The 20242-nt window shown below is 46.3% G+C and overlaps 1 protein-coding gene across 3 annotated transcripts in view; it reads right to left on the bottom strand.

Annotated features, from left to right (window-relative positions):
• Positions 1 to 20242, bottom strand: part of LOC109871853 (RIMS-binding protein 2) — a 146657-nt gene that overhangs the window by 5585 nt on the left and 120830 nt on the right. For all 3 annotated transcript variants that reach the window (XR_004208644.1, XM_031819586.1, XM_031819585.1), the window contains exons 13-22: positions 12318 to 12469; positions 11360 to 12019; positions 11008 to 11148; positions 8862 to 9014; positions 4908 to 5028; positions 2558 to 2745; positions 2199 to 2367; positions 1923 to 1985; positions 1451 to 1554; positions 231 to 302 (exon numbers count right to left, since the gene is read on the bottom strand). Coding sequence is in view for 2 of the 3 variants with exons in the window: in XM_031819586.1 (XP_031675446.1) it covers positions 231 to 302; positions 1451 to 1554; positions 1923 to 1985; positions 2199 to 2367; positions 2558 to 2745; positions 4908 to 5028; positions 8862 to 9014; positions 11008 to 11148; positions 11360 to 12019; positions 12318 to 12469 (1823 nt within the window). In the remaining variant the exon portion in view is untranslated. The remainder of the gene's footprint in view (positions 1 to 230; positions 303 to 1450; positions 1555 to 1922; positions 1986 to 2198; positions 2368 to 2557; positions 2746 to 4907; positions 5029 to 8861; positions 9015 to 11007; positions 11149 to 11359; positions 12020 to 12317; positions 12470 to 20242) is intronic.

Genomic DNA, 20242 nt, shown 5'->3' with positions numbered 1-20242 from the left:
CACAAACACACAGGGTGACTGGCATAGAATGTACATTGGACTCCGCAATATAGGAAACTAAACGAAAGGGATATAAAATTATCATTTTAAATAGTTTATCTTACGGCTACTATTACTATCACTGTCATTTCCACTGTGTTTATTTGCACTAAGCTGGTTGAAGAAATATGAACTACGAACTTTATATCATGAACTTTATATCAAGTGTAAGTCACATCTCACATACTTACATAATGAAACCCATCTTCATCAATTTCACCAAATACTGTTATGACGTCACCAGCACAGAATGTCAGTTCAGCCTGTCAAAACAGGTTTGAGTTCAGTTTGACCTGCTTTCTCTACATCAAAGCAGCTTGCATCTGTTGAAGATTCTCTATAACCCAACCACGTGGGATACTGTTAGGGTTTCATTTGTGTGAAATGCTGTACTTCCTATTCCAATCACTGTGATGCATTGTGAATCTAGAAGTGTCGGTACAATCTTGGCAGACTGCTGCAGCTATCAAATGCATCAAGTGTTGGATATTTGAAGACAGGATTGCAACCAGTGATGTATATAAACCCTGGTACTCATCCTCCATTGTAAAAAAGATTTGAGGCAATAGAAATGCATTTATTGACACGTTTATTATATGACAGATACCTTAATACATACTTTTAAATTATATTATGTGAACTAAACATACATATAAAACATGAAAAAAATATATAAACATTTTCCTTTTTTTGTACTAATGTTATTGTCCATACTACAACAAAAAAATACTTAAATACATGTAATTTTGTCCTTGAAACATTTCATTGAGATACTGTAGAATTCCATTAATTCCTATGGAGGACTGCTCCTTCTGGGTAGTGCCAATATGGCTGACCGGTGGCTTCAAAGCCTCTCAATGGCCAACACATAGCATCAGCAATCCAAGGTTTGTATACATCATTGATTGCAGCACAGACAATAGGCATACCATACTACTATCTACTATCCACTTTTCCAGGCCTCTCCAAAACACACAAACCAAATGTAGGAGATGGCTCAACACACAGACCAAACTGAGGAAGGATGCCAGTGCAGGCAATGGGTGAGGGGCTGTGTTCATGAGAGGGGTATACTGTAGCCCCCTCTACCATGTGTCCACCTCTGAACACTCCAACAACAGTCAGGGAGAAAAACACACAGAGAGCGGACGCTCCTCTCACTCACCTCATTCAGCCTGTCTCTCCCATACTGTGTCTGGGGCCGTGCCAATAGAAAGGTGAGAGTGAGTGAAACCAGGGGGGAAGGGCCATAAGAACAACAGGAAAAGGTTAAGCTACTAATGGGGACCAGGTAATGGTAAAGATGGGGAGTAAGACTGGCTGGTGTATTGCTGCAATGTTGGCAAGGCAAGCAGGTACATCGTTAGTAGTAACGGGGTAGAACTACCTCTACACCTGACTCTAGCAGTACCTCCACATCCACGTTGGGGGAGCTCTCCCTGGGGTCGTAGTCATACAGTGCCACCATTCTACGTGTGGACGAGGGGTGCTGACGCCCACTCCGCCTATTCCTCTCTGGACAGAGACACACAGACAGTCATCAATCAATAAGAATGACAAGTAAACACACTAAACGAGATAATCACCGTACTAATCTCAGTTGTAAAATCACACACTAAAATGACAGTATGCAATGCCTTATGATCTCTCATGAATGACCGTCGATACCAGGCAAAGGCTGAATGAACATGGTACATGAAGGTGAAAGCCATAATGAACACCCCCATGGATTTACTGAAGATGAGCATGTTAGTGACAATTCTGACAGAAAATACCCATAATTCCCAACTAAACACATAAGAAAAGTAAAGAAATGGTGGAAGAAGCAAAGCGTGAAGATGAAAAAATTGTGCAGAAAGAGTGCATCTAAAGAGAACACAGACCTCGCTTGGATTTTCGGGACCTGCGGTTTATTGAGCGACCATCTTTGAAGCGGTTGCAGATCACTTCACGGGAAAGTAGAGAGAAAAGAAAAAGAACGAGGGAAACGATTGTAGGGACAGAGAAATGAGAGTATCATCAGCATTAGACATCAGTGTGTAATGAAAGCAAGCGAGACAGGAAAAGAGGAAGGGAAGAGAAAATCAGGCCCAAAATAGAGTAAGAAAGAGTAGTGGAGAAAAGAAAGAGAGCAAGTGGGAGTCCAGATGCCGCCCTACCTAATTTCTCTACAGGAGTGTTGAGTGGGAGGAAGCCCTGTTTGAGAAGCTGGTCCATCATCCCATCATCCTCAGTCTGGATCTCTGACACCATGTTACAGGGGATCAGACCCGGGCGGTCACGGATCTCTGCCCTGTAGAACCCATCCGTGTCCTTATCTCCAAACACCTGACCAGCACAGAGAACAATGTTAGCAGGAGGGAGAAAGAGAGACAGCCACCACCACTACAGTTGTTTAATAGCAGCTTCACATGCACAACTACATCTAACCCACGAATGTAAGTCAACACGAGGCCCTTTTGTTGTTAGGATGAGGAAAGCAGATTGGACTACAGCACTGTGTGGATCAGGCTCCCACCTTGATGATCTGGCCCTCTTTGAAGGGCAGCTCCTCGTCAGCAGCATCAGGGTTGGGGGACATGGACAGGGGGTCGTAGTCAAACAGGGCCACAAATATACGCGCCAGGTCCTCTGGCTCCGACTCCTCGTAGTACACTGGCGACCGCCGCCCTCGGCCATGTCCGCGGCCTTGCCCACCGTACTCATCTGAAACACAGAAGGGACTGCTGCAACTGCCAGCCTTGCTACTGCCAGCCCCCAGCACAGGATAGGCTGGGGTGCAGAGTGGAGTAGAGGGCAGCGGAACGAGAAGATGTCACTTTGTCAGAGCTGACAGACAGGGGAGAGGGCCATGAAACACGTGTGTGAAAAAGAGCCCAAGATTTCAAGGGGGATTTAAAGAGGTTTTAAGATAGAATGGTCAGTCTGTTCTATTGTGTCTATCATCCTAGCCACCGTGCTTCTACACCTGCATTGCTTGCTGTTTGGGGTTTTAGTCTGGGTTTCTGTACAGCACTTTGATACATCAGCTGATGTAAGAAGGGCTATATAAATACATTTGATTTGATCCTCTCAAAGGGCACGCCTCTAAAAATGTCGATAAGACCCTACTGTAGTTACATACTGTAACAACATTTATGATTCCCAATTTATTAGAACATGTAAGCAGGACACTGTTTTTAGAGTAAAAAAAAAAAAAGTCTAAGCTATCTATAATTGACAGATAGGACAGATTGGATGTTTTTTCACACATCTCTGAATGCTGGTAGGACAGACACCAAAAGGACAAACAGAGTACCTTTATAACACTCATAGATACAGTTAAACAGAGGTCAAGTAGGACAGACAGCAGCACATGTCAAGCCAGACGATGGGATGCAGGTGGAACTACACGACCATGCACATAACAAAGAAAGAATGGAAACAGACTCAGACTGTTCATTGCTGTTTTACTTCACTGTCTCACGGAGCGTAAACAGGCATTCATGCGTTCCACTCTTCAAAATGAGGAAGTATGCTTCAATATCAATACAAGAGGGGTAAAACCATGCTCACATTAGAAATACAGCATTAAGCTAAAAGGGCAAATTAATATTCCTGCAAGAAATTATAACATCAAATGCCATAGCAGAAACCTGACTCATCGGGGGCATCAGGGACAGTGAGGGAAAAGGAAAGGAATCCACCTTATATTCATTCACTAGTGGATTTCCTGGAACTCCATGTCCAAACAAACCACGTTTCAATATCACAATTCAGGGAAAATGACTGTTCAATTATGTTTTAATGATTCAATACTAATGTTCGGTTTAGATGACAGCAGTTTCATCAAGGTGCAATGGAGTGATACCAACAAGACTTGAGTGCACTTACTCATCCAATGGTTTTCCTTGTCACTGGACTGTAAACAATCAGTCATGCAAAATCAACAGTCAACAGGGGGACTATATGCCCTGGGAGGAGAAGAGGAAGGGTGAAAAGAAGGGATGGGTGAGAGGGAAGGAAGGAAGGAAGAGGGGTCTCCAACGGAGGACTGGGATTAAGGCTGCAGAGAGCTATACAGGGAGGGGAGGGGAGGGGACACTCATTCTTCAGCTACAGAAAAAGTGGCCATCTTGTCTTTCCCGGCAGCCGAGTGTATAATTCACACTTGAGCTTGAGACTACTATTCCTTTCTAATATCAAGTAAGGTTCTTAACACGGTCTTCTATGTACTTTTCATGGTTTATTCATGTTGTTCTAGAGAGAAGCTGGGCCACATACCATCGTCATGCCATATCCTCCGCCGAGCTACACTGCCATGATAGTAAACATCCTCCTTGCCAGGTGAGAGGTTTCCCTCACTTCCCTCACTGTTACTCTCCATCATGGTGATCTCTACAGAAGACACCAATCAGATCACAGCATTACTGTCAGGGACCCCCCCCCCACACTGCTCTACTTTACAGACCGGCCAATGCCTGGCTGGACATGCTGCTGGAGGGGAAGGGGCTGGGGGGATCAGGGGTCATGGGGAACAGGGGGTGGGATAAGGCAACAGGTTGTAATCTGGAGTTCTTCAATGTAAAACAGCAATGCTTTGCACTGTGTGAGACAGAGGGAAGGGTAAGAGCAGGTGAGCCCTTTATGCACACAGTATATAAAGTCGATAGTAAACAGTAGCAGCCCCTCCCCCTTAACTGCTTATGCACATTTAAAAAGCCAAGTCAGAGACACCGTAAAGAGGTATGAGGTTGGTCAGAACTACAGGTGTAGGAGCACACCACAACTACAGAGAACTACATGGTTGTTTAAGGTCATGTGTCTATGGGAGAGATGTTCAGCTCAGGGGAGGACGGGGCATCCCATCATGTATTGACCACACTAACCAATGGAAGGAACCATCATGGGTCGTTGCTGTGGGGGGTTGCCGCCATGGACAGGCCTCCTCCCTGAATGGTCCAGCCGGTCGCCATGGGAGCATCCATGGGAAGGGGAGTTCCCTATAATCTTTAGAGGGAGAGAAAAACACAGCGTAAATTAAAACAAACTGCCTTTTACACTGCCTCTCTCACATAACAAACCAGCCATTGAAAAGGATCACAAAACCATAAGAGCAAATTATATCACTTCCATTTGTCCTTAAGGAGGCAAAATAAGAGTAATAAATAAACCCATAAAATAAAGAGACCAAACAAACCAAAAAACCATCAACAGAACCAAAGTAAATCAACTCCAGACACCACAACAGGATCAGATGTTTAGCTAAAGACCATTTGTTTTTTGTTCTGCTCATGTCAGCTCCTTGATGAGAAGAGTGAGTGAGCGAGTAGAGGAAAGAGAATAGAATGGAGAAAGGCATAGTTAGCTGAGCACAACCATGATGGCTTCAGCCTGGGGCTCAAACCAGAGAGAGAGAAACTGAGGCCCAAAGGCTTCTCATCCGGTTAGTCATACAGGACATATGGGACAGAGATGGGGGAGGGGGATCGAGCAATAAGATGACCACTGCTGTGTGTAGTATAGGAGGAGGAGAGGAGATTCTGTTGAAAAGATTATGGAAGAGCATGAAGAGGGGAGAGCATATTGTCTGCAGAGCACTAACATAATGCAGATGGACTGAAGGCTAAATCAGCTATAAGACTATGAGAGACTATCCTTCATGTGGTCCTACTAGAAAAGGCTTTATCTGTCAAGGACTACAGCCTTTACGCGCAATGAGAAGCAGGACATGCTGGAATAGAGGTCCCCCTGTGGAAGGCAGTGCAATCAGGGTAAAGTCAGAGGTGGGATAGGATGGGCAAGACGTCTGTCATAGCTGCATATTAAACCCATTGGCTGGTAGAGAGAGGGGGAAGGCAGAGCAGAATAGGGATAGCGCATCCCCATGCAAACTATAATGGTTGAGCTGCCATTTTGTTCAAAAAAGGAATCTTTCTCCTCAGACACATCAGAAACAAAAACTTTCTGAAATGGCCTTTAGATAATCAAAAAAGCTTCACTTAAAAACTCACTGGACGTTCTAAGAACGAGCAAACTACACACATGAAAAACTACAAATAAGAATCACCATGAACATGTACTAATAACTTGCCAGAATATTGGACAAAACAAAAATAAATCAATGTAAAGGTGGGAGACCCATAGAGAGAAAAAACACCAAGAAAAAAGGTATGGTTTTACTGCTTGCTGATGGAATGTACAGCAGGTAAGAGTCTGAGTCACACACACCGGCGGCTGGTCCGAGACCCTGTTGAGCCTGTTCACATAGCTGGCCCTAAGGTCCCTTTGATAAGGCCTGTCCAGCTGGTGGAGCCTGCCCTCGCTCAGGGCTCCGTCCCTGGGGTAGCGTCTGGGGCTGTGCCCTGGTTCCCTCTCCCACTCCCGGCCTGGCCCGTAGTGCACCTCCCTGTACCTCAGGTCAGACATGTGCCCCGTCTTAGGGCTGTCACAGTGGTCCCCATCCATGCTGCACTGCCGTATCAGCTGCCTCTTCCTGCCTGCAGCCAGAGCCCGTCGCTCTACCGGCCCCTCACAGTGGATGTAGTGGACATGACCCCGCATGGGGCTGCCGTGGGGGTAACCCCGGTACCCCAAAGAGCCCTCCTCCTCACTGCCACAGTCCAGGCCGCTGTCAGGGCTCTTGGTGGTCTGGCGGCTGGGCCGGTTCAGGCTGCGCTCCTCGAAATTACAGCCATAGCGGGGAGAGGAATGCTGGCGCTGCAGCAGGCGACGGTGGTTCTTGCTGGGGGAGAGGTGGTTGTGCTGGTGGGGGTCCTGCTGGTAGATACGGGGGCTCCTGCGGTGCATGCAGGGTGTACCAGGCCTGCCTTCGTCGTCAAAGCGCAGGCGCTGATGATGATGACCCATCCCATCCACTCCGTCGGGCTCGTCCTCGGCAACCTCAGGGATGCTGTGGAGGCGTTTACTACGCAGGGACTTCTGTCTCACCACCTCCCTCTGTAGGTCCCAGCAGTCCCTCTCCTCCCCTAGGTCCTGACGCCTGTAATACGCCTGGAAGACCAGGATGGGACAGCCACGGTGCAGAGAGCAGGGTGGATTGGTTTGGCATTTCAATTAAGAGTTTTGTTTAAATTTAGTTTTTTTGTTTGTTAGAACAGGCAGGAAACAACACAGTGTGTGAATAAAAAATTAAATGGGAAAAAAGACAAAATAAGAACAGAATTAGTTATTTGTGGCAGAATGGCCAGATGTAAGGCATGCAGTGTCATTCCGTGAGCTGGGGGAAATAGCATGCTCTGAACGGGAATACGTGGGACAAAAGCAAAGGAATTAATAGACAGTAACACTGAGGATGGGTCTGGGACAGATTAGAAAAGTGTGCAACAAATCTGCCAAGGGAGAAATACTCACAGATAAATGACACAGGTGACAAACTCACCAAACATATAAGTGAATGAACTCATAAAGAAAAGACTTCAAACACATTGCACCAAGCACAGCCTGGGCAAGTGAATAAGACCTACAGTTTACACATTAACCAAGAGGAATGTGGCAGCAAACTAAGCAAAGCACTTGCATAAGCAAAATAAGACATTTAAAAAGTGTCTCAGTCTGTTCTAACATTTTCAGACATGACCCGAGGGCTGTTCTTATGACAGATTTAGAGTTTCCATCAATAATGACTATAGACTGAATCTCAGCTGTGTTGCTTCTGATATTTGACCCTGATTGCATGCACTACTGCATAGGACACTCCCTTTCCAGAGCATAGTAAAAAGACACAAATACATACAGAACATGAATGAGACATACTGATTGGTGACATGATGAGGTACACATAGGCAAATGCAGCAGATCAATACACCTAAAAAGACAGTTCTGTTGAGTACCGTACAGTGTTAGGGATCACATCTTGCTTTACTCTTATCACCTTGATAAGTTAAACGTTTTCACAAGCATTCCCACAGCATTGCATGACTGTAAACATGTTTCTTTGGAAATGACCTGGGGACCTTTCATATCAACACTCCCAGTGAATACAGAAGACAATTTAACTTGTTGTTTATCATCAACACAGTAAATATAACCTATGTTTCACTGCTAATAATAATGTCACTCAGGAGAACTTGTTACATAATGATTATTGACCACACATGTGCCCGTTGAAACATCCTCAATGGAGACATCCTCAAAGGTAACCATCATCAACATCCAGAAAAGAACTCAAACACAAAAAGGTACAACATGAGACGGACACAACCCAAAGTGAATTATTCCATTTAAGTAGCCTAAACTCACTTAAATGAGATTCCCATATGCATTCGATATGCCATGACCCTTCTAGATGATGATCCAGTACATTTTAAAACATCATGTTTGGTCATTGACATATTCCTTTACAACACATTTTTAACAGATTATTCATGAACAGTAAGCCTACTAATTATCCAGTTTTTACAAAATATGGACAGTCTTAATTAAAAGGTATATTAAAATGCATATTGAGACAAAACAACATTCCATGTTTCTATCAATACCAAGCTCATTTTAAACATGATTGTTTACCTCTCCTTTTACAGTCCATGCTGGGTGTGTATAGTACAGCCATTCAGATGGGTTATTTAAGACTTGGATGATGAAGCTGATATGCAGTGTGTTGTTCAGCTCAGAACAGGATGGAGCGCTCAGCAGGCAAAGCCACAGTGGGCCTGCATGTAGAGCCAGACAGTGAGAGAAGGCAGCCAGGGCCACAGTAGATACGAGGGCCCTCCCGCCCCAGCCCCCCTACCCGCCTCCCAACCCCCCTCCCTACCTCCCCAACCCCCCTCCCTACCCGCCTCCCCTGGACCCCCACTAGATGAGGTATATGTGTGCTGTACCTTGAGAGTGTTGTGAGAATTGATGCTGCGCCGACGGCCCTCCTCCAGCTGCATCTCAGAGTACAGGTCATCCTCGTCCTCCTCCATGATGTCAGACAGGTCTGAGCCGCGGCTGCTCTCTGTCTGGTACTCCTCACTGTGGCTGTAGTGGCGCTGGGAGACAGGGGAGAGGACCAGCTTTAACATGGAACCACAGGAACAACAAGCCTGTGTCTGACTGGCTGAACTAGGAGACGGGGGAGAGGACCGGCTTTAACATGGAACCACAGGAACAACAAGCCTGTGTCTGACTGGCTGAACTAGGAGACGGGGGAGAGGACCGGCTTTAACATGGAACCACAGGAACAACAAGCCTGTGTCTGACTGGCTGAACTAGGAGACGGAGGGGAAGTTTCAAATAGGTCAACATTCACAAGGACGCAGGGCCAGATGGATTACCAGGACGTGTACTCAGAGCATGCGCTGACCAAGTCTCTTCACTGACATTTTCAACCTGTCCCTGGCCGAGTCTGTAATACCAACATGTTTCAAGCAGACCATCATAGTCCCTGTCCTCAAGAACACCAAGGTGACCTGCCTAAATGACACCAAACCGTAGCATACACATCTGTAGCCATGAAGTGCTTTGAAAGACTGGTCATGGCTCACATCAACACCATCATCCCAGAAACCCTAGACCCACTCCAATTCGCACACCACCCCAACAGATCCACAGATGATGCAGTCTCTATTGCACTCCACACTGCCCTTTCCCACCTGGACAAAAGGAACACCTACACAAGAATGCTGTTCATTGACCACAGCTTAGCGTTCAACATAATTCCCTCAAAGTTGATCCCCCCCTTTTCTGCAACTGGATCCTGGACTTCCTGATAGGCCGCCCCCAGGTGGTAAGGGTAGGCAACAATACATCTGCCACGCTGATCCTCAACACGGGGGCCCCTCAGGGGTGTGTACTTAGTCCCCTGCTGTAGTCCCTGTCCACCCACAACTGCGTGGCCAAGCACGATTCCAACACCATCATTAAGTTTGCCGATGACACAATGGTGGTAGGCCTGATCAGCGACAACAATGAGACAGTCTATAGGGAGGAGGTCAGAGACCTGGCAGTGTGGTGCCAGGACAACAACCTCTCCCTCAACGTGATCAAGACAAAGGAGATAATCGTAGACTTCAGGAAAATAAGGGCCGAGCACGCCCCCATTCCCATCTACGCGGCTTTAGTGGAGCAGGTTGAGAGCTTAAAGTTCCTTGGTGTCCACATCACCGACAAACTATCATGGTCCAAACACACCAAGACAGTCGTGAAGAGGATATGACAACACCTATTACCCCTCAGGAGACTGAAAAGATTTGGCATGGGTCCTCAGATACTCCAAAGGTTCTACAGCTGCACCATTGAGAGCATCCTGACTGTTTGCATCACTGTCTGGGATGGCAACTGCTCGGCCTGTGACCGCAATGCGCTACAGAGGGTTGTGCGTACGGCCCAGTACATCACTGTGGCCTTCCTTCCTGCCATCAGAGAAAGGCATTTCATATTGCCAAAGACTCCAACCACCCTAGTCATAGATTGTTCTCTCTGCTACCGCATGGCAAGTGGTACCGGAGCGCAAGTCTAGGTCCAAAAGGCTTCTTATCAGCTTCTACCTCCAAGCCATAAGACTCCTGAAAAGCTAAGCAAATGGATACCCAGACTATTTGCATTGACCCCCCCCCTTTTTTACGCTGCTGCTACTCGCTGTTTATTATCTACACATAGTCACTTTACCACTACCTACATGCACATATTACCTCAATGTCTCGACTAACTTGTTACCTTGCACATTGACTCGGTACCGGTACCCCCTGTATATTGCCTGGTTATTGTAAGGTTATTGTAAGTTTTAAATGTTTTACTTTAGTTTATTTAGTAAATATTTTCTTAAAACTGCATTGTTGGTTAAGGGCTTGTAAGTAAGTATTTCACGGTAAGGTCTACACCTGTTTTATTCGGCACATGTGACAAATAAAACGTGATTTGATTCGATTTAACATGGAGTTACAGGTTACAATCATATATTTTTCTTCATTTTCCGAGAGCGATGATTGGAACAGAAACAAACTGTATTATTCTGTATTTAAGCTGACAGAGTTGTTGTTTTACCCGTACATGTCTCCCCAGTTCAGAGCCTCTGAGGAAGTCGTCCACAGAAGCCCCTCTCCTCCTGGTGTGGGGAGAGACATAACCATCCTCCTCCTCATCAGAGTTCACGCTCCGCTCACTGAAGATGTTCCTCTTCTCCATCTGACACACAAAAACACAGACAAGCAAACCTTATACATGTATATAGCTGCAGATGCATCACACTATCACAATGATACATGATATTAGTTCTCTATAGTATTGACTCAATAGTACCCTGAGAGTCTATGAGGCACTTGGTACACAAACCAAACTCTGTTTGCGCTGTACTGTGTGTCGTCATGTCATAGGCAAATCTGAAGTGGCTGCTTACCCGGTTGTTCTCAGCGAACACTCTCTGTGCAGCTTCCCTAGCCATGGCCTTGGCGATGGTGTTGGGGATGGGGGCTCCCTGAGGCTGGGGCAGGATCCTCTGAGGAGAGGGTGAACGACGCCCCTGGAAGTGGGGCGGCTCCAAAGTGTGTCCACGCATGGTAGGAGGGAGGGGCGAAAGGGAGCGCTCCCAGGGCGGACCAGGCCGCAGGCCCGCCTCATACTCTTTGGTTTCTGACTCTCTGGCACTTACTAAATTGGGCTTAGACATGGGGTAGGGCTGGTGTTGTGGCTGGGGGTGAGGGGTTGGGTGGCGCAGAGGCTGACCATGAGGCAGGGTGTGGGGCTGGGATCGAGGCAGAGGGTGGACCTGAGGTTGGGGGTGGGATGGGGGGTAGGTCTGGGGGTATGGCGGGTGTGTTTGTGTGTGTGGCTGATGGTGCTGGGGTTGAGGCATAGGATGGGGGTGTGCAGGGGAGCGGTGGTGGGGTGAGTGATGGGGAGGCCTCAGGATATTGTGCGGTATGGTGGCCACGGGGGAGTCCTGAGACTCTCCTTGTGCTGATAACGTCCTGACAATGACCTCCCTGGCCTCCAGACACTGGATCCTATTCAGCTCCACTGTCACATAGTCAGCTGTTGGGTACATCACCTCCGCTATCTGGACACACACAGGGACAGGGACAAGACACTTCAATTCACATTAAGTAACAAACCCAATATATTATTTCTGAATTTCACGCAAAATGGGGCCTGGTAAACCTGTGTTTTCAAACCACTGCATTACATAAGGCCTACAGAAACCATGGACTGAACGTCACCGTTACATCACCACTCTCCAGCAGACGGCGGTAGAGTGTTACACACAAATCACAGCATTGAGGGTTAGCTGTTACACCACACACTCACTTTCACAGCATTAAACATCAGGTTCTGCATAATACATCATTCTAATGCACCTTTTGTCCCTTTGTGCACACGGCATAGCCAATCACGTTGGCTCCGTTGGAGGTTCCAGTGGGGGTGAGGAGGGGGGGCTTCCATCGTACCTGCAGCACCCCAGGGTTCTGGCCCAACTGGACCTGCACCTCCTGGGGAGGAAAGGGAGGACCTACGGAGGACAGCAGACACACAGGAGTGTAAGGATATCAACACAATACACTACAACATTTGGAAAACAATACACTATCATCTGAACAGTTTGTATGTTCCTTCAAAGGATAATAATGTCTTGACCTGATTCCATACAATACCAGAGAGGCACTCAGATAGTTCATGTTGCATTAGATGTTTTTATGCAATCAAAAATCTGTGTAATGAGGTAATACGAAAACAGTATGATTTGTACTGTATGTATGTCAGTGGAGGCTCCTCAGAGGAGGAAGGGGAGGACCATCCTCCTCAGTGAATTTCATCAAAATAAAAATAGTGAAACGTTCAAAAGTGACCCTTTTTAGATAAAACTATACTAAATACAGCGCATTCGGAAAGTATTCAGACCCCTTGACTTTTTCCACATTTTGTTACGTTACAGCCAAAAATTACATAAGTATTCAGACCCTTTGCTATGAGACTCAAAATTGAGCTCAGGTGCATCCTATTTCCATTGATCATCCTTGAGATGTTTCTACAACCTGATTGGAGTCCACCTGTGGTAAATTCAATTGATTGGACATGATTTGGAAAGGCACACACCTGTCTATATAATGGTCTCACAGTTGACAGTGCATGTCAGAGCAAAAACCAAGCCATGAGGTCGAAAGACCTGTCCGTAGAGCTCCGAAACAGGATTGTGTCGAGGCACAGATCTGGTGAAGGGTATCAAAAATGTCTGCAGCATTGAAGGTCCCCAAGAACACAGTGGGCTCCATCATCACTTGGAGTTTGACAACAGGCACCTAAAGGACTCTCAGACTTCTGGTCTGATTAAACCAAGATTGAACTCTTCGGCCTTAATGCCAAGTATAGAGGAAACCAGGCACCATTCCTACAGTGAAGCATGGTGGTGGCAGCATCATGCTGTGGGGATGTTTTTCAGCAGTAGGGACTGGGAGACTAGTCAGGATCGAGGGAAAGATTAACGGAGGAAAGTACAGGACCTCAGACTGCGGCGAAGGGTCACCTTCCAACAGGACAATGACCCAAAGCACACAGCCAAGACAACGCAGGAGGGGCTTTGGGACAAGTCTCTGAATGTCCTTGAGTGGCCCAGAGCCCGAACCCAATTACACATCTTTGGAGAGGCCTGACAATAGAGATGCAGCAACGCTCCCCATGGTGTAGCCGGAGGACAGCTAGTTTCCATCCTCCTCTGGGTACATTGACTTCAATACAAAACCTACGAGGCTTGTGGTACCCTTCTATAGACTTACACAGTAATTATGACCACATTCGGAGGACGTTCTCCAACCTATCAACGCTCTTGTAGCATGAACTGACATGTTGTCCACTCAAAGGATCAGATAATTAATCTAGTACTGAAAGCATAAGCTAGCACCGCAGAGCATAAAATGTGGTGAGTAGCTGACTGAGAGAGAAAGACCATAGTTGAATAGTTTTGAACAAATTAATTTCTTCAAAAATGAAGGAGGAGCAAGAGAGAGAAGGAGAGAGACAGCTATATTTCGTTGTATTTTCTTTTCACTTACTTAGCGAGCGAATGCAGCTAGCTAGTTTAGCCTAGTCAAACACCTGGCTCAAACAGAGAGGGATGCTGTGTTAGTTAGCTGGCTATCCAACACAAACTCTTCTAAGTCGAGGTAAGCTTTTGGTTTAATTGATTTATTGCCACCGGGGCCCGCCGGTGTAACTGCTAAACTGCTTGCTAACTGTACCCTGTACAACATGATTGTAGCGGGTTTACTAATATGTCAGTTCTAGTAGCTATGTTGACTATGACTTTAGCTAATATGGTGACAACAATGTAGGCTGTGTATAGCAGTTAGCAGGTATGATATGAAGGTTTTTGCTTGGAAAGGTGTTTTCGCCAGGCCATAGACAGCTGATGTGTTGTACACTGAAGTCACTGAAGGGAAAAGGTGAGAGGAGGAGAGTGCGTAGATGCAAGGAATTATACAACAATCAAAGGGATCATGTTGTTTGTATGTGGATGCAATGAAAGTTAACTGTGTTTGCGTGGGTTCAGGTGTATATACATTCTGACGATTCTGTTGAAAAATGTTTCTTTAATGGAAGTAAATGGAACAAAACGGGGATAAACATACCTGAATTTGTCCAATAGAAAATCTCATTTGCAACTGTTGGACTAACGATTACACCCTTGATCAGCTAGACGCAGGCAAGCATGTGCAAGGCGGTATTCAATGTGTCAATGTCTGTTACCTTGATTACTCAAATTTCTCTCGACCTGTGCAACTACGCTGTAAACTTTAATTCATAGGCTAGGTTGTAGCAACCTCATGATGGACAAGTACTACACATAATCGAGGGATGTGTGTGTGTCACAGGAGGTTGGTGGCACCTTAATTGGGGAGGATGGGCTTGTACAGTATGTATGTATGTATGTACATGGTTTCTCCCTTGTTCGATTGGGTTCTCCCTAAAACACTTCTGCGAGCAGGCCTTTCTAATCGACCTGGCCCGGGTATCCTGGAAGGATATTAACCTCATCCCGTCAGTAGAGGATGCCTGGTCGTTCTTTAAAAGTAATTTCCTCACCATCTTAAATAAGCATGACCCTTTCAAAAAATGTTGAACTAAGAACAGATATAGCCCTTGGTTCACTCCTGGCCTTGACCAGTGTAACCGATGTGAAATGGCTAGCTAGTTAGCGGAGTGCGCGCTAATAGCATTTCAATTGGTGACGTCACTCGCTCTGAGACCTTGAAGTAGTTGTTTGCTCTGAGACCTTGAAGTAGGCTTTTGTGGTGTGATGGGTAACGAAGCATCGCGGGTGTCAGTTGTTGATGTGTGCAGAGGGTCCCTGGTTCGAGCCCCGGTAGGGGCGAGGAGAGGGACGGAAGCTATGCTGTTACATTGATGCTGTTGACCCAGATCACTGGTTGCTGCGGAAAAGGAGGAGGTCAAAAGGGGGTGAGTGTAATGGATGTGAAATGGCTAGCTAGTTAGCGGGGTTCACGATAATAGCGTTTCAATTGGTGCTGTCACTCGCTCTGAGACCTTGAAATAGTTGTTCCCCTTGCTCTGCAAGGGCCGTGGCTTTTGTGGCGAAATGGGTAACCATGCTTTGAGGGTGACTGTTGTCTGTGTTCAGAGGGTCCCTGGTTCGAGGAGAGGAGAGGGACAGAAGTTATACTGTTACACCAGCACAAAAACATCCTGTGGCGGCACTAGCATCGAATAGTCCCCGCGATATGCAACTTTTTAGGCAAGTCAGGAACCAATACATGTAGTCAGTTAGGAAAGCAAAGGCTACCTTTTTCAAACTGAAATTTGCATCCTGTAACTCTAAAAAGTTTTGGGACACTGTAAAGTCCATGGAGAATAGGAGCACCTCCTCCCAGCTGCCCACTGCACTGAGGTTGGGAAACACTGTCACCACTGATAAATCCACGAAAATCTAGAATTTAAATAAGCATTTCTCTATGGCTGGCCATGCTTTCCTCCTGATTACCCCAACCCCAGCCAACTGCTCTGCATCCCCTGTAGCTACTTGCCCTGCAGCTACTTGCCCAAGCCTCCCCAGCTTCTCCTTCTCCCAAAGCCAGATAGTAGATGTTCTGAAAGAGCTGCAAAACCTGGACCCGTACAAATCAGCTGGGCTAGACAATCTGGACCCTCTCTTTCTAAAATTATCCGCCGCCATTGTTGCAACCCCTATTACCAGTCTGTTCAACCTCTCTTTCGTTTCGTCTGAGATTCCTAAAGATTGGAAAGCTGCCACGGTCATCCCCCTCTTCAAAGGGGGAGACACTCTAGACCCAAACTGTTACAGAACTATATCCATCCTGCCCTGCCTTTCTAAAATCTTCGAAAGCCAAGTTAACAAACAGATCACCCACCATTTCTAATCCCACCGTACCTTCTCCGCTGTGCAATCCGGTTTCCGAGATGGTCACGGGTGCACCTCAGCCACGCTCAAGGTACTAAACGATATCATAACCGCCGTCGATAAAAGGCTTTCGACTCTGTCAATCACCACATTCTTATCGGCAGACGGAACAGCCTTAGTTTCTCAAATGACTGCCTCACCTGGTTCACCAACTACCTCTCAGACATAGTTCAGTGTGTCAAATCGGAGGGCCTGTTGTCCAGACCTCTGTCAGTCTCTATGGTGGTACCACAGGGTTCAATTCTCGGGCCGACTCTTTTTTCTGTATATATCAACGATGTCGCTCTTGCTGCAGGTGATTCCTTGATCCACCTCTACACAGACGACACCATTCTGTATACTTCTGGCCCTTCACGGTGTTAACAAACCTCCAAACGAGTTCAATACCATACAACACCACAAACTAAATGCATGCTCTTCAACCGATCGTTGGCCACACCCGCCCGCCCGACTAGCATCACTACTCTGGACGGTTCTGACTTAGAATATGTGGACAACTAAAAATACCTAGGTGTCTGGCTAGACTGGAAACTCTCCTTCCAGACTCACATTAAACATCTCCGATCCAAAATTAAATCTAGAATTGGCTTCCTATTTCGCAACAAAGCCTCCTTCACTCACGCTGCCAAACATACCCTCGTAAAACTGACCAATCCTCAACTTTGGCGATGTAATTTACAAAATAGCCTCCAACACTCTACTCAGCAAACTGGATGCAGTCTATCATAGTGCCATCTGTTTTGTCACCAAAGCCCCATATACCACCCACCACTGCGACCTGTATGCTCTCGTCGGCTGGCCCTCGCTACATATTCGCCGCCAGAGCCACTGGCTCCATGTCATCTATAAGTCTCTGCTAGGTAAAGCTCCGCCTTATCTCAGCTCACTGGTCACTATAACAACACCCACGCGTAGCAGGCGCTCCAGCAGGTATATCTCACTGGTCATCCTCAAAGCCAACACCTCCTTTGGCCGCCTTTCCTTCCAGTTCTCTACTGCCAATGACTGGAAAGAATTGCAAAAATCACTGACGTTGGAGACTTATATCTCCCTCACTAACTTCAAGCATCAGCTATCTGTGCAGCTTATCGATCGCTGCAGCTGTACACAACCCATCTGTAAATAGCCCATCCAACTACCTACCTCATCCCCATTTTGTTTTATTTACTTTTTTGCTCTTTTGCACACCAGTATTTCCAGTATTTCTACTTGCACATCATCATCTGCACATCTATCACTCCAGTGTTAACTTGCTAAATTGTAATTACTTCTCTACTCTGGCTTATTTATTGCCTTACCTCCTTACGCCATTTGCACACACTGTATATAGAATTTTCTATTGTGTTATTGACTGTACATTTGTTTATGTGTTGTTGTGTTGTGTCACACTGCTTTGCTTTATCTTGGCCAGGTCGCAGTTGTAAATGAGAACTGGCCTACCTGGTTAAATAAAGGTGAAATATATATATATACACATATATATATTTTTAAATGTATGTATGTATGCATGTATGTATGTAAGTAATGCTTCAGGTGTGGGTACCGTATGTACCATAGCCCATGGTGTGTATGTTTGTGTCCACTACAGCATGTCTACATATGTATGTCTATGGTTGTAACATTATCATGCTGTCAGGATTTCTGTCCAAATATTCCTCAGAACAGCCAGAGACAGACAGGTTGGTTTTCACAGTCCCTCTACCTCTGCCCTGCTGCATGCTAAATCAACAGGACCCATCTGTGCTGAGCTGCCAGTGCCCCGCAGAGAGACACACACACACACACACACACACACACACACACACACACACACACACACACACACACACACACACACACACACACACACACACACACACACACACACACACACACACACACACTCACATATACAGTCATACACACACCCATTCAGCATTATCTCTGAGCAGAGCAGTAAAGAGCAGAGCAGTAAAGAGTGGAGTAGAGCAGAGTAGAGAACAGAGCAGAGTTGAGCAGAGTAGAGGGCACAGTAGAGTAGAGCGGAGCAGAGCAGTGAAGAGCAGTGAAAATCAGAGCAGAACAGTGAAGAGCAGAGCAGAACAGAGAAGATCAGAGTAAAGCAGTGAAAGTCAGAGCAGAGCAGTGAAGAGCAGAGCAGAGCAGTGAAGGTCATAGCAGAGCAGTGAAGATCAGAGCAGAGCAGTGAAGATCATAGTAGAGCAGTGAAGCGCAGAGCAGAGAAATTCAAAGCAGAGCGGTGAAAGGCAGAGTAGTGAAAATCAGAGCAGAGCAGTGAAGACCAGAGCAGAGCAGAGCAGTGAAGATCAGAGCAGAGCAGTGAAAATCAGAGCAGAGCAGTGAAGATCAGAGAGCAGAGCAGTGAAAATCAGAGATCAGAGCAGAGCAGTGAAAATCAGAGAAGATCAGAGCAGTGAAGTGCAGAGCAGAGAAGATCAGAGCAAAGCAGTGAAGTTCAGAGCAGAGCAGTGAAGAGCAGAGCAGAGCAGAGCAGTGAAGAGCAGAGCAGAGCAGTGAAAATCAGAGCAAAGCAGTGAAAATCAGAGAAGATCAGAGCAGAGCAGTGAAAATCAGAGAAGATCAGAGCAGTGAAGTGCAGAACAGAGAAGTTCAGAGCAGAGCAGTGAAGAGCAGAGCAGAGCAGTGAAGATCAGAGCAGAGCAGTGAAGATCAGAGCAGAGCAGTGAAGAGCAGAACAGAGCAGTGAAGAGCAGAGCAGAGCAGTGAAGGTCAGAGCAGAGCAGTGAAGGTCAGAGCAGAGCAGTGAAGGTCAGAGCAGAGCAGTGAAAATCAGAGCAGAGCAGTGAAATTCAAAGCAGAGCAGTGGAGATCAGAGCAGAGCAGTGGAGATCAGAGCAGAGCAGTGAAGATCAGAGCAGAGCAGTGAAAATCAGAGCAGAGCAGTGAAATTCAGAGCAGAGCAGTGAAATTCAAAGCAGAACAGTGGAGTTCAGAGCAGAGCAGTGGAGATCAGAGCAGTGAAAATCAGAGCAGAGCAGTGAAATTCAAAGCAGAGCAGTGAAGTTCAGAGCAGAAGACACCCAGAGCAGAGCAGTCTGAGAATGTGCATCAATACATCTTAAATCACATTTCACCACTAGATGAGTGTCAGCAGAGATATAGCTACTCCTTTCTGAAGAGGAGGATTCAGCAGTAGACATTCTGAGCATTCTGAGCACTCAGCTGTTTTAGTCATTCAACTATGAATATTATAAAGCATGAGTGTCAGTGACTGTTACAGAACTATATCCATCCTGCCCTGCCTTTCTAAAATCTTCGAAAGCCAAGTTAACAAACAGATCACTGACCATTTCTAATCCCACCGTACCTTCTCCGCTGTGCAATCCGGTTTCCGAGATGGTCACGGGTGCACCTCAGCCACGCTCAAGGTACTAAACGATATCATAACCGCCGTCGATAAAAGGCTTTCGACTCTGTCAATCACCACATTCTTATCGGCAGACTGAACAGCCTTAGTTTCTCAAATGACTGCCTCACCTGGTTCACCAACTACCTCTCAGACATAGTTCAGTGTGTCAAATCGGAGGGCCTGTTGTCCAGACCTCTGTCAGTCTCTATGGTGGTACCACAGGGTTCAATTCTCGGGCCGACTCTTTTTTCTGTATATATCAACGATGTCGCTCTTGCTGCAGGTGATTCCTTGATCCACCTCTACACAGACGACACCATTCTGTATACTTCTGGCCCTTCACGGTGTTAACAAACCTCCAAACGAGTTCAATACCATACAACACCACAAACTAAATGCATGCTCTTCAACCGATCGTTGGCCACACCCGCCCGCCCGACTAGCATCACTACTCTGGACGGTTCTGACTTAGAATATGTGGA

Source organism: Oncorhynchus kisutch, linkage group LG3, assembly GCF_002021735.2.
Source record: "Oncorhynchus kisutch isolate 150728-3 linkage group LG3, Okis_V2, whole genome shotgun sequence".
NCBI lineage: Eukaryota > Metazoa > Chordata > Actinopteri > Salmoniformes > Salmonidae > Oncorhynchus > Oncorhynchus kisutch.
The sequence above is the reverse complement of the archived record's forward strand: the minus strand, read 5'-3'. Positions and strand labels throughout refer to the sequence as shown.